Below are 14,225 nucleotides of genomic sequence, written 5' to 3'. Positions count from 1 at the left end.
GGGTCTGTAGGCCTGTTTCGCACGGGCAGTTCGGTGTGTGCGACAGACCAAGGCGGTGCATGTGGGCACGCAGTCGACAGTGTCCCGTCCGTAGGCGGAAGAGGATGGTCTGCTGATGGCGCTGTAGGTTGGGCATCTGATCATCAGATGGCAGGCTGTGTTGGGCTTTCCAGGTGGTTTGGTAGTGTCTTTTCACCAGGGTTTTGGCTTCACTGTAAGAGACTGTTGGTCTTGTCTGCTCCAGATGGCTGCCAGTCTTGGCCAGTCTGTCCGCTTCCTCGTTCCCTGAGAGGCCACAGTGAGCAGGGATCCACTGGACAGCGACGTTTGTGCTCTGGGAGAGAGTACAAAGAAGACGCTGGGTGTCTCGTTCCAGCTGCTCTTTGGGCGACTGCAGGCTTTGGACGGCGGATCTGCAGTCGGTCAGGAAGACGGCGTGAGAGGGTGGGTGTTCGCTGACCAGGCTAACTGCTTCTCTGAGAGCGGTGAGTTCTGCCCGGTAGTTGGATGACAGCTCTCCGGCAGGCAGGGATCTTGAAAGGGTGTGTCCGTCTGGGTAGCGTACCAGGATCCCGCTTCCTCCGTTTTTGATGGCACCATCTGAGGACCCGTCAGTGTAGATGTGAGTCCATACTGAGGCGTTGTAGTCCTGGTGCATCATCTCCAGCGTGAGGTTCTTGAGGACTGCGTCCTGCTGCTCTCTCTTGCTGGTCACTCCTGGTATGTCAGTAACAAAGAGCACCTTGCTGAGCTGGCTGTTCCACTCTTCAGCGTCTTGGAGGGGCTCTTGTTCTTCAGGGGTGCGTGGTAGGAAGCTGGTTTGGGTTCTCTCTAGCTGCTTGGCCAGATGGTTGAAACTGCTTCTTTTCAGCCTGTTCTTCGTCAGCTGTTGGGTGTGCTGGTGTGCTGGGTGAGAGGGGAGTCGTTGCAGCTTCTCGTACTGCACGATGACCTTCTCTTCTCGTCGGTGGTCCAGGGAAGGGAGTCTGGTGGTGGCTTCAAGGGCGTGTATGGGCGTAGTTTTCAGTCCCCCTGTGATGATGCGCATGCTTGCGTTCTGCACTTTGTTGAGCCGGCTGGTGTTGCTCTTCGCAGCTGTGGCCCAGGCTGCAGCTCCATACTCCATCACAGGGCGGACGTGTCCCGTATACACCTGTCTGAGGATGTTGCTGCTGGCTCCCCACTTTGTGCCAGCCAGTTTCTTCATGATGGAGAGTCTTCTCGTAGCCCTCTTCTCCGCCTCTTTGATGTGTGGGTTCCAGGTGAGCTTCTTGTCTAGCTTGATACCTAGGTAGGTAGGGGTGTCTTCCTGTGGTATTGCCTGGTTGTTGATGGTCAGTTGGAGGGTCTCTTTGGAATTGGAGAGGGAGAAGCAGGTGGCTACGGTCTTGAGGCTGTTCACGGTGACACACCAGTCTGTCGCCCACTTAGAGGTGATGTTGAGGGCCTCCTGCATCCGGACTTTGGCGGTTGCGGTGGACTCGGCAGCGCTCCACATCGCAAGGTCATCGGCGTGTAGGGCTTTGGAGATGTGTCTGGACAGGCTGTTGGTGATGTCGTTGATGAAGACGACGAAGAGGGTGGGGGATATTACTCCTCCCTGGGGGACTCCTTCCCTGATCTTCACAGCGTAGCTCAGGTTGCCGTCAAGCTTGACTCTCGCGGTTCTGTGGCACAGGAAGCTCTTGATCCAGTTGAACATTCGTCCAGCGATTCCTGCCGTCAATAGCTTCAGGAGGAGGCCTTCCTTCCACACCTTGTCGAAGGCCTTGGAGAGGTCAATGAAGGTGGCAATGACTTTCTTCTTCTCCTGGAAGGCATTCTCTATTGATTGGGTGAGGTAGGTGAGCTGGTCTTCAGTACTCCTGTTCTTCCTGAAGGCAGACTGTTCATTGGTGATTAGGTTGTTGGTTTCCAGGTGCCACATCAGCCTCTTGTTGATCATGCGCTCGAGGGTCTTGCCGAGGCAGCTGAGTAGACTGATTGGTCTGTAGCTTGTTTTTTGCTTGCGGTTCTTGTCCTTCTTCAGGATGGGTATGATGATGGCCTCTTTCCATGCTGAGGGGAAGACGCCGGATCTCCACGACTGGTTCAAGAGCTCAAGGAGCTTAGTTCTGGCAGCAGGCCCGAGGTGCTTGATCATCTCGTTGCAGACTCCATCCTTTCCGGGCGCTTTCTTGCACTTGAGTCTTTTGATCGCATCGACGAGCTCTGCCATGGTAAGATCTGAGGTCATTGGTGGGGCTGCGTTTCTCTGCTGTCGGAGTCTGGTTTCAAGTTGTTCTGCAACTTCCTTCTTTCTTTGGGGTGGGACTTTGATGGTGCTCTCGGTCTCAAAGACGTCGGCAAGGAGATTTGCTGCTCTTTTTCCAGTGTGGAAGGTTCCGCTGTCTTCTAGTACTGTAGGTCCCCGCGTGGCCATGCTGTCTTCGTTTAGAATTTTGGTGAGACGCCAGAGTTTCCCTGTGTCTGAATCGAGGCCAATGGTGGAGGTGATTTCCTGCCAGCTTTGTTGCAGTTCTTGTGTCTTGGTCTTGTTGAAATCCTCCTTCAGTTGGTTGTGCATGGTCGTTGTTTCAGCGGATGGGGACTGCTCCATGCTTTCTCTGGCTTCTGAAAGTCGCTGGTGCAGGCAGGCCAGCCTTTGACTCCAGTAAGGTTTGTAGTCCTTCCTGAAGCCACGGGGGATGGACTTCCTGGCAGCCGCTAGGATGGTCTGTGTCAGCTCTTTTACGTTGTGGTTGATGTCCTCCGTGAAGGTGGTGTTGCGAAGGCTTTCTGCGTGGAGCTGGTACTTGGTCCATTTGGCTTTCTTGAAGTTCCAGCTGGCTTTCTTTCTGTGGTACTCCAGGATGGTCTGCATGTCAGCAATGGAGAGGGTGATGGGTAAGTGGTCACTTCCTCCCAGTTGGTCGTTGACAGTTCTGGTGGTCCTTTTTTCTACCTCTTCTGTGGCTATGGCAAGGTCAGGGGTTGAGCTTTTCTTCCAAGCTCTGGAGTAGTAGGATGGCTTGTCATCTGGCTGGTTGATAAGGATGAGCTGGTTGTCGGTCATCCAGTCCTGTATGTCTTCTCCTCTTGCGTCAGTACTGTCGTAGCCCCATGCTGGGGAGTGGCCGTTGAAGTCGCCAACGATGAGATGTTTCTCGTTTGGGAGCTGGATGGTGTGGAGGTCCAGCTTGGTGGTAGGTGGGCTATAGACGTTGGTGATGGAGAGTTCTTCTCCCTGCAGGAAGGTCTTGATGGTGATGTACTCAAGGTCGCCGTCTGCCGTCTGTGCCGTCATAGCTGCCGGGATGTTGTGTCGGACTAGGGTGAGAACTCCACCCTTGTGTCCGGTCGGCCGGTCCCGTCGGAAGGTGTCATAACCTCTGACGAAGAATCTGCGGTCTTCTTTCAGGTGGGTCTCCTGGATGCAGATAATGTCGATGTTGTTGTCTCTCAGAAAAGCCTGTAGCTCTGGTTTCTTTCTCTGGACGCCTTCTGCATTCCACTGCACAACCCTGATGGCTGTCGCTGGATGTTGAGTTCGACCAGTCGCTCTACTCTGTCTTCCCCTGGTTCCCGAGTCAACAGAGCCGCCAGTCGCTGAGGTGGACCCCCTTGAGGCTGAAGGTCCGGCACCGTTCCCGCCTGGCAAAGGTCCACGGGAACGACACCATATCGAAATATCTGTCTGAATCTGAGGCATAATCCATAGTGGTGGCGTGCGAGCTCGTCTCCCAAGAACTTAGTTTAGGTTCCCACACTGTGTCCGGAAACACAGTCAGCATCGCTCCGACTTCGTTGGGGGGTGGTTTGAATTCGGAGTGTCCTTCTCCTAGACTGGTTGCCTGCCATGGCTGATGAGTCCGGTCTGCCCATGGTTTGAATTCAGAGTGTCCCTCTCCTAGACCGGTTGCCTGCCATGGCTGATGAGTCCGGTCTGCCCATGGTTTTATTTACATGAGTATCCTTCTCATGCCCCTTATGACTCGAGGAGAGTTTGCTGATATTAGTCTGACCTCTCTCCGTTGACCTGTCCAGCATGCGAGACGCTACCAGAAGTTTTGACACTCCCGCTGGCATAGCTCTCGGGGTCATAGAAGTACTCAAGCTCCCACACCTCGTCAAGGAATCAGCCGTGTGTGGAGACTGCGCAAACAATATGAAGCGCCAGGTTTTTAAAAGAGAATAAACAAACATACAACTTTGGCTGTAGTGCCAGCAGCAGTGATTTTTATGCCAGGGCTTCGCTGAAAATGTCAAAGGAAGAGAGATAATGTTGGCATTTTGGATTACACATGATTGTGTGTGTGTGTGTGTGTGTGTGTGTGTGTGTGTGTGTGTGTGTGTGTGTGTGTGTGTGAGACGTGTCAGGGTGTGTGTGTATGTGTGTGTGTGTGTTAGTGTGTGTATGTATGTGTCAATGTATGTGTGTGTGTGTGTGTGTGTGTCAGTGTGCGTGTTTGTCAGTGTATGTGTTGCTCAGGTAATGTTCGCAAGTGAACAAGAATGTCATAAAAGTACAAATGATCTCTGCGGGGGGGGGGGGAGGGGGGGGGGGTTGCTTGATTAAAATGTCTTCAAGCCCTTGCAATCACGTTTTTTTGCTACTGCATTGTTTATAAGGTTGATTAATCATTGCTCTTTTTTTGCTGTAGTAATTTGATTTCAAGTTAAGGGATGAAAAATGACCACTTTTAAATGCTGAAAAGGCAAACAGGAAAAAAGTTCAGAATTTGATCTTCTGTTGTTGTCTTATTTACCAGATGGGACGAGTGAATCCAGCAGCCAGTGCAGGGGATGACCTGCTGACAGAAAAAAGCCGCATGGATATTCTCAAAGAGCGAAGGCGCCAGAGAAAGCTGCAGAAACAAAATGAGTGAAAAACTTCTCTGTTAAGTTAATGAGAAAGGCATAAAAATGGAAGAGCCATTGAGGATGTGAAATCGAGCTGGTGTGCAGGTTTTTGCAAAAAACAGACACACAGATATACAGGCCTACACACACATGCACACACATGCAGGAATGTTTGCTCACACTCACGCACACACTCACACACACACTCACACACACACACACACACACACAAATGCATGCATACATGCATGCAAACATGCACACATTCATGCACACACACACACACACACACACAAAGGGCATGTGCATTGACACACAAACACCACCCCCTCCCCCCCACCCCCACCCCCACCCCCTCCTCTTCCATGATATGCAAATGAGCGTACCAAGAAAATAACTTCTGTCTAAACTAAAATTGTTTATGTAACTGATGGTACATGTAACTTATGAACAGAATATTTTTTTGTTTACATATCTGATGTTAACATATAAACAGAACATGATCTTGAGTATATTATCGATTTTAACATAGAAATAAAATGTTGTCTTGTTCTTTTTGTGTGCAAATAAAGAATAAAATCAAAAGAAATTAGGGATCTTGTTTCTTCGTGGTATTTTGTTGCATTAGAAGAACCATATTCTTATTATAGACACAGAAATGTTTGGCAAAAGAACTGAAAAATGTTTTACTTTTGTGTTATGCTTTAAAGAGTGACTTGGAATGAGCATTTGTCTTTACGGTTAAATGGGGAATTGTGCAAAATTCAGTGAAACTTTGTGACTGCTAAATTCTGTCCTGCTGGTCAGGGAATAATAAACAGTTCTGAAGTAACTTAATTAGTGTGTTTAACATCTGCAATGTAGTTTGAGTACAGGGGTGTTTTCCGTCCATTTCCAACCTTTCAAGCAACATTTTGGATTATCTGATATCCCGTGGTTAACACATACACTATGTTGCACTATTTTGTTTGTGATTAAATATTTTAACTTTTGTTTATTTCTTACACATATTTATCTGTGACTTCAGATTTGTTGTTGGATGTGTTTACTGTGATAATCATATTTTGTACATGTACTTAACTGCATTGGATATGCATCTTCTTCTTCTTCTGCGTTCGTGGGCTGAAACTCCCACGTACACTCGTGTTTTTTGCACGAGTAGAATTTTACGTGTATGACCGTTTTTTACCCTGCCATTTAGGCAACCATACGCCGTTTTCGGAGGAAGCATGCTGGATATTTTCGTGTTTCTATAACCCACCGAACTCTGACATGGATTACACAGACCTGTTTACCCTTACGATTTTGGCGTAATTTATTACGATTTTCTGCAAAAAATACGCCATTCCGCTATCCGTGTCAAGACTACGATTTTCATAAATAAAAATGTTTAAAAAAAAAATTAAATTTTTTTTTATTTTTTTATTATTTTTTTTTATCAATTCACATGTTTGGCATTGTTTTTTTCAATGGCAAAATGGGGTGAAAAAGCACAGGACTGACCAGAGATCATGTCTGTCTGATGAGGCGGGAGAGCCTTATTCTAGTGGTGAAGTCTCGCCCTCACTCATTCGGCAAGCGCAAGTACATAGTAGAGAAGCGCTTGACACACTGAAAAAGGCCTACTACGAGCGAAAGAAAAAGAATCAGTGTTGCATGTGCTTTTGATGTGATCTTCTTTGAAATTATGATGACTACAAAAACTGACTGATGTGTTTTGTTTGTAAATGATGGATATATGTGCATGATTGCGTTTCGCAGACACGGTTGTCATGTGTCGCGGCGTTGTAATTGGCGACGAATGCTGGATGATTACTATTTTTGTGCCAGGATTACTATTTTTGGGGCTGAGCATTACTCCAAAACACTTATGGGGGTAAACAGGTCTGATTACAGGATCTTTTTCCTGCGCACTTGGTCTTGTGCTTGCGTGTACACACGGGGGTGTTCGGACACCGAGGAGAGTCTGCACACAAAGTTGACTCTGAGAAATAAATCTCTCGCCGAAGGTGGGGACGAATTCACGCTGACAGCGGCCAACTGAATACAAATCCAGCACGCTACCGACTGAGCTACATCCCCGCCCCGCAGATCTGCATCTGATAATCAAAAGAAAGGCCCATGGCTTTTATACTCAAGAATGTGATTTTGCTACTCATGTCTGTGAAAATCAGAGAAAGGCTGCCGGAAACTTTAGTCTTTCTGTTTCTTCTTTTTTGTGTGTGTTTAACATTCAATATAATGTTGGGTTATTCCAACTGATGGATTATGATTTTTGTTTCCATATTGATGATTATTGCAATGTAAATTTAAAGTATTAACAATCACTGGCAATAGTTTTTTTACTGTTTTTTCAGTTATGAATTTTGTTATTATTATTATTATTATTATTATTGATGCAGGACATCTGATGTGTGTTGAAAATGTTTACTGTTGCCATCCACTTAAAAAAAATTTGATTAGATTTCTTTTCAGCCATGGATTACTTCCGTCCATTTACCTACACATTTTTATTTGACTTTCTTTATTAATAAATGAATAACTTTGTAGTGGTTTGAATTTTCTTCCTTTCTCACTGTGTGTGTGTGTCAGAGCTTTCTTGTGTGTGAGCTTGTGTGTAGTTTGTTCATTTGTGTTTAAAGATGATGGGGGTGAAAGGTTGGGTTAGGAATATATGTGATAGTAAAATGTACTCCTACTGAGTTCAGGACTTAATCCGTGCCTTGTTCAGAATGTTCAATTGTGCAAACGATGAAAAGTTGCACTCACAGCCTAGCTTCACAAACAAACCATATATCAAAGTACTGGATTTAGAAAATGACACAACCAATATTTACAGAGAATATGAACATGACCCCAGTCTTTCAAATGACAATCATGCTCAAAATTTGTACTGATAAGCAAGATATCGTCACCTGAAGTAATGCTGGGTAATAAATATCAGGCACCTCTTTCTATCTTAGATGACCAACTCTCTATCTTTCTCAATATCAGCTCAACTTTAATCTTTTAAATTACAATTCCACTCACAACCCGTAGATGATAAAGGTCCTTGCTGTGAAATTAACAGATAGCAGTAAGAAAACGTCTTATGAGTTATGAACTCTCGGTGGTACTCGTAGACCGCTTAATATCTAGAGCACCCCAGTTTTTAGTATCTAGCAGTCACTTGTGGGTGGTCGCCTTATCTGCCCGTGTTAGTGCTCTTGTGTGGTGAAAGGGGTGTGCAGTGGGTGATAAGGGGATCTTGGGATTTCTGGGTAGATGTGTTCACAATGGGGGAACAATCTTGTCAGCTAATGCTTGTCTGGTTGTGGGATAAAAATGATCAACTGATTATGTCAGGAGGGGGCTCTTGTGATTGTTGTGCTATGTATTATGATTTGAGGTGTGGGGGGGGGGGGGTGGGTGTGGGGCACGAACATTTTAAGATTTACTTCCTTCAGCAATGGCCATACAAGTTTTGGCGATTTTACGAAGTTTAAGGACATATTTATGATCTCTTTTCCCCCACTATGAAAAAGTCCGCAAATGTTGCTAGGATTTACTAGAAATGGCCATACACGTTTTTTTAAAGAAAGGTGAAACTGGTGGCATTACAGTGCTTCTCCACTCTCACACTTGCAGAGTGTTGGGGTGAAAAGCACAGCCTGTTTAATGGGTGTTTTTTCCCCTTCTCTCTCTCTCAGATGTATGTTAAGACAGGTAGATCAGTTTGTGTCCTGAGAACAATGAACCAACGAAGCTATAACATGATAGAGTCTACGGTTATGAGAGTGAGATCTTGATGTTGGTGTGCCCGTCGCGATGTCGTATACACTTTCAGCGTCTTCATTTCAAGAATTATCCCTTTTTATTACCGATTATTCTTATAGAAAAAAGTTACACCTGATCCGCAGCTTTTCAATCAATCAATATGAGGCTTATATCGCGCGTATTCCATGGCTACAGTTCTAAGCGCAGGGATTTATTTTTTTTATTTTTTTATTTTTATTTTATGCAATTTATATCGCACACATATTCAAGGCGCAGGGATTTATTTATGCTGTGTGAGATGGAATTTTTTTACACAATACATAACGCATTCACATCGGCCAGCAGATCGCACCATTTCGGCGCATATCCTACTTTTCACGGCCTATTATTCCAAGTCACACGGGTATTTTGGTGGACATTTTTTTATCTATGCCTATACAATTTTGCCAGGAAAGACCCCTTTGTCAATCGTGGGATCTTTAACGTGCACACCCCAATGTAGTGTACACGAAGGGACCTCGGTTTTTCGTCTCATCCGAAAGACTAGCACTTGAACCCACCACCTAGGTTAGGAAAGGGGGGAGAAAATTGCTAACGCCCTGACCCAGGGTCGAACTCGCAACCTCTCGCTTCCGAGCGCAAGTGCGTTACCACTCGGCCATACCTGCACTGTCTAATCCGTATTTGCTGGGTGTTGAACCCAATCTCAACAGGCTTATAAGACAAAGACAATCAAAGCCTTACTCCCCCCTCCCCCCTGCCCTTTAAACCCCTCCCTCCTAGTTTTGGACCTATCGGACCACACCCCCACCCCACTCTCCAAAATAGCATTATGTAGTAAAAGTGTCCCCTACCTCCTTAGAAAACATTTTGCCATTATTGTTTTGCTTATCTACTAAATCAAGATTAAAAGTTCGCTTCATTACGAGGTCAAAGTATACTGGTACCTACCTATACCTTGATTCCGGTAACACCCTGTGCCAGGCTAAACCTCTGCCGGCTCTGAGAAAAACAGTGACGGTAAGAGAATGATTCAAAACATAGGGACATGAATAGATTCGTGTGTGTGTGTCTGTGTGTGCGAGCGTGCATGTGTGTAATTTTCAGTGGATGTGGGTGTGTGTGTGTGTGCGTGGGTGTGGGTGTGCGTTTACATGTGTGTGTGTGTGTCGGCTGCGTGTACATGTGTGTGTGCGCGCGCGTGCGTATGTGTGTGTGTGTGTCAGTGAGTGTGTGAGGCCATTGAATGAGAAAGTCAGATGCTCGCTCCAAAGTGTTTTGGCATAAATTCTTACCGCAAGTGCCTGTACCTACCTGGTTAATTTCGCTGTAAGATGATTGGTCTACAGGGTAAGCAGTCCCTGCCTTTAATAGGTATAGATTGACAACAACTAGCAGATCAGTGTGTGATCGGCTTTGCTCAGCGGTGCGTATCTTTCTGGTTGTGTTCAGGAAAGTATAGGGCTTTTTCTGTTGTGTGACCTGACTACTACTACTCTACTCTACTATACTACTACTGGTGTACATTGTGCGTGTGTGCATGTGTGCGAGTGTGTGTAGATCGAGCGAATTCTGAGAAATTTACTGGACCGATCTTCGTGAAACTTTACATGAGAGTTCCTGGGTGTGATATCCTCATGTTTTTTTCATTAAGTTTTTTACTAAATGTCTTTGGTGACGTCATATCCGGCTTTTAGTTAAAGTTGAGGCGGCCCACATTTTTCATCAAATTGGTTGTAATTTTTGTCGAGCAATCTTCGGTTAAGCCCGCACTTTGGGATTGCATTTCAGCTTAATTAATAAGTTTTGTCATTAAAAACATCAAACTTGTAATAAAAACTAAAAGTTTAGTAATCGATCCAACTTCTTCTTCTTCTTCTGCGTTCGATGTTGATGGCCGTGCTAAATCCTCAGACCAGTGGCTACATCGATCCAACAATGATTTCATCTTATTCTTTCTCATTTTCTGGCTCAAAAACATATAAATATGGCATGTTTGGATGAAAAACAAGCTCATCATTTACAGTTAAAAAGAATAGAGAAAAGCACACTTTCCTTTGAAGCGAAATCGCTATTGCGCTATACTGGCTTGTCAATTTCGGTACGTTATTCACGCTGCAGGGAATCAACGAAGCTATATTGTATTGATGAAAAAATTTTCAATTTCATTCTGTGAGTTCGACAGATTGACTAAATGTAGTAATTTCGCTTTACGCGACTTATTGTTATTTTCGTTTGTGTATTTTTCTCTTTCATTTTTGCCCAGTTTTAATTTTGCCCTGGTGACACAGAACTGCATTTTGCGCAGTTGCAGTCAAGTGCGCACGCTAGCGTGGAGTCCCAAAACCCTTGGAGACAATCTTTGAAGGACCTGATAGATGATAAATGCGGAGAAGGCAAACGGGTTTCCGGTCCACAAAGATAACCCCTGATGCTGAAGCTGACGTCTCAACTAGGTCAGGGCAAAATGATGAGATAAAAGAAAAAAAGAAGAAAAAAAATGACAAGCGTTTGGGGTCTTGAATCATTCTGTGATATTCAAAACTCATTTAAACACATGTAGACCGACCTAAGCTTACAATACATTGTCCGTTGCTTTTACCTACGTAACTGTAGGCTATTTCAACTGATGCTCACGGTCATGTTTAATTGAATAAACATCCTACTCCGGATCGATCTCTGTGAAAATAACCAATGTTGAAAGGGGAACAAATCAAATGCGAGCGCACTCGCACGCACGCAGAGAGAGAGAGAGAGAGAGAGAGAGAGGGTGCAATTGTGTATGTGTGTGAGTGTGTGTGTGTGTGTGTGTGTGTGTGTGTGAGTGTGTGTACTTTGTGTTAGTCGCATGCACATTCTGTGTAGTGGGAAGCTTTTATACTAGTTAGACTCGATCGTCACAGTTGTTTACCGAAAAATGCATGTATCGATCACAGAACTTAAAACAAGAATGGTCATAGTACAGGTTGATTAATTAAGCCTACTGTTTGGTCTTCTATACAAGTAATTATAATCACAAAGTAATCTCTAATACATAGACATTTGCTCCTTGGTCTCACAAATCATATAATTGTTACCAAGCAAGCTACCCGAGTGCCACTCGCAGAGAATAATACTCCGAACAAGTAGGTCAACTAAGCAATCATTTTGAGTGTCGTCACAGCTCATGCCATTTGTCGGCCAAAGGAACACGATGCAAGCCAAGACCACACAATCCAATCAATCAGACCATAGATATCCCAATACACATCTATGATCAGACACACGCTGATTTGAGTAAGTGGCTTTCCTGTCTGGCGGAAATACACCGGCGAATCAGTCTTCATCTTGTCGGAAAAGACAATGCTTTTGGCGATTTGTTTTTGTTTTAATCAGTTTGTGCACGTTAATTCGGTTGGTTTGTTTGTTTTGTATTGCAGGAACGTAAAATTGTCTTTGCTGCCCATAGTACATTTACGTAGGGGAAGGGCTCCTAATATAGACCACTTTTTGTTTCATGATGATAACTAGCTTGTTTTCTTGCGAAGAAGTTTCATTTTGTGTTTGGTAGTCCTTCTCTCTTAGGTTAACCGTTAGGCCTAATTAGAGTGAAATAGCTTCGATAGACATTCAGCAAAAATTAAATACAGAAAAAAATCACAAATGGTCCATATTAGGAGCCTGGGCGCCTGATATGGACCAGTGAAGCGGCCTTCACGAATCACTGTAAAGAGCCCCCTATACTTTAAAATAACATAATACAACTTAGTGTGCAAGTCAGACCAATTCAAATATGCTTTAGATTTGTCTGTTTCGGGTTGATGAGAGCATTATTTGAAGCACACCAGGAAACTAAAGAAGCTTATCAAAAACAGAGTGAAAATAAGTGAAATTATCAACTTCCACGAAAAGAAGACTTTTTGTTATATTTTTGTTAAATCTCGAGGGCTAGTTATAGGTTATTTACAGCAAGCTTCGTAATTAATTAATGAAAATAGCCTTAATTAAGCTATTATTTTCTTCGATTTGTTGAAGGTGGTCCATATTAGGGAACTCGCACATACTTTGAGATTTTGCTATTATTTTTTGTTTGCAGTAGAAACTCGGGGTCAACACTGCTAAAATGTAACAAATACGGTCTTAGCTGTCATATATAGCAATTTTTGTGTGATAAAAGCTTTGCCTGTGGACAGAAACGAGTCCGTTTTAGGCGGCAAATTTAGAGTAAACGCTGCCAAAAGTGAAAAAAAGAGAAAAAGCCTAACGGTTTTGAGATTTGTGTTTCTGCAACTGTCTTGACATGTGCAAGTTATCCAGTGAGGGTGAATACAGCGAATAAAACTTTGAGCACTCTAGCGCCGTTAGTTTGTCAGAACAGGAGGTGGTCCATATTAGGAGCCGGTCCATATTAGGAGCCCTTCCCCTACTAGACCTACTTCCCAATTTCAAGAATAAAAATAATTATGTGTTTCAAAAAAATATAGGGGCGGGTTCTGATTTGTCCCAAAGCGTCCACCCTATATACCTATGGCTATGACTGAGACTAATTCATTGCTGTGAGTGAGACTGCTGTATGGTACGGCATGCACTGAATAAAACTGCGCTCTGCGTTTGGTTCAGACGCGTCCCCATCATATAACGCTTAATCGTCCGGCGATTCATTCCCTGGCTGTGTATCTCCTCTTTTACTACAGGTAGGAATCTAATATTTAGCAAGGACCGTCTGGACCCCAATTCCAAGCTACACACCAAATTTCTGCTCAATCGACCCATACGTACCAGAGATAAGAGACAAACAGACAGACAGACAAACAAACAGACAGAGTGAAGCCTATACACCCCGTGTTATGCGGGGCTGTAAAAATTAAACACTGATGTATGCGTGTGCTTGTGTGTTTGTGTGTGCGTGCGTGACTTCTAAATTAGTGCTTAAAAATGCAACAATAATTTCACGAACGCTAAAAGCACACGACAAAATCCAAGCAGATGCTGCTTTCACTCAGCTTATTACGTTTAATTAGCGCAAACACAACCTGGTCAATTTGGTCTGAGCCACTGAGTGGCAGATGAGCATCATCCTGCAGTTGTTCGCCTTCTTGTAACTGTGTGTGACTGATGACATGTACAATTGTGCGGAAAGTCGATTTTGGAAGGATGAGGTGCTCCCAGAAACTGATTCAACGCCAAGCTCCGTGCTTTGTAGGCTACAGGTGTGTAGGTTGGCGGTGTTCGGCACTGCTGGGTTTTTAGAAAGCCCCCTCCCTCTTCCTCCGAGTCTCGCCACAAGAAAGAAAGGAAGAACCAAAAACAAGAGGAAAAACACAAGAAAGAATTAAGCAAAGAAATAAAAAATTAAAAGCAAGAAATAAAGAAAGAAAGAATGAAACAAAGACTTGAAACAAACGAATTAAGAAAGAAGGAAGGAAAAAAAGAAAGAAAGAAAGAAACAATCAACGCAAACTCAACTAACAAGTCAACTTGTTCGACAAATGTGTGTGTGCGTGTGCGTGCGTGCGTGCGTGTGTGTGTGTGTGTGTCTAGATCTGTGCGTATCTGTGTCCCCGACTGACATGAAGCGAAGCAAAATGTGCGTGTTTGCCGTTTTGTAGGCTAATTGATCAGGCACAGAGTACGCGAAAACACTTGTA

General features: G+C 44.4%; 1 protein-coding gene across 3 annotated transcripts in view; it reads left to right on the top strand.

The window, feature by feature from the left end:
• LOC138964444 (trichohyalin-like) overlaps positions 1–7,391 on the top strand; it is a 69,573-nt gene extending 62,182 nt beyond the window's left edge. For all 3 annotated transcript variants that reach the window (XM_070336399.1, XM_070336398.1, XM_070336397.1), the window contains one exon: positions 4,752–7,391. In XM_070336399.1, the coding sequence (XP_070192500.1) occupies positions 4,752–4,868 (117 nt within the window). In that variant the 3' untranslated portion in view covers positions 4,869–7,391. The remainder of the gene's footprint in view (positions 1–4,751) is intronic.
• Positions 7,392–14,225: the final 6,834 nt, after the last annotated feature.

This window comes from Littorina saxatilis, linkage group LG4 (assembly GCF_037325665.1).
Source record: "Littorina saxatilis isolate snail1 linkage group LG4, US_GU_Lsax_2.0, whole genome shotgun sequence".
Taxonomy (NCBI): Eukaryota; Metazoa; Mollusca; class Gastropoda; order Littorinimorpha; family Littorinidae; genus Littorina; species Littorina saxatilis.
Note: the sequence above shows the minus strand (reverse complement) of the source record. Positions and strands in the feature narration are given on the sequence as shown.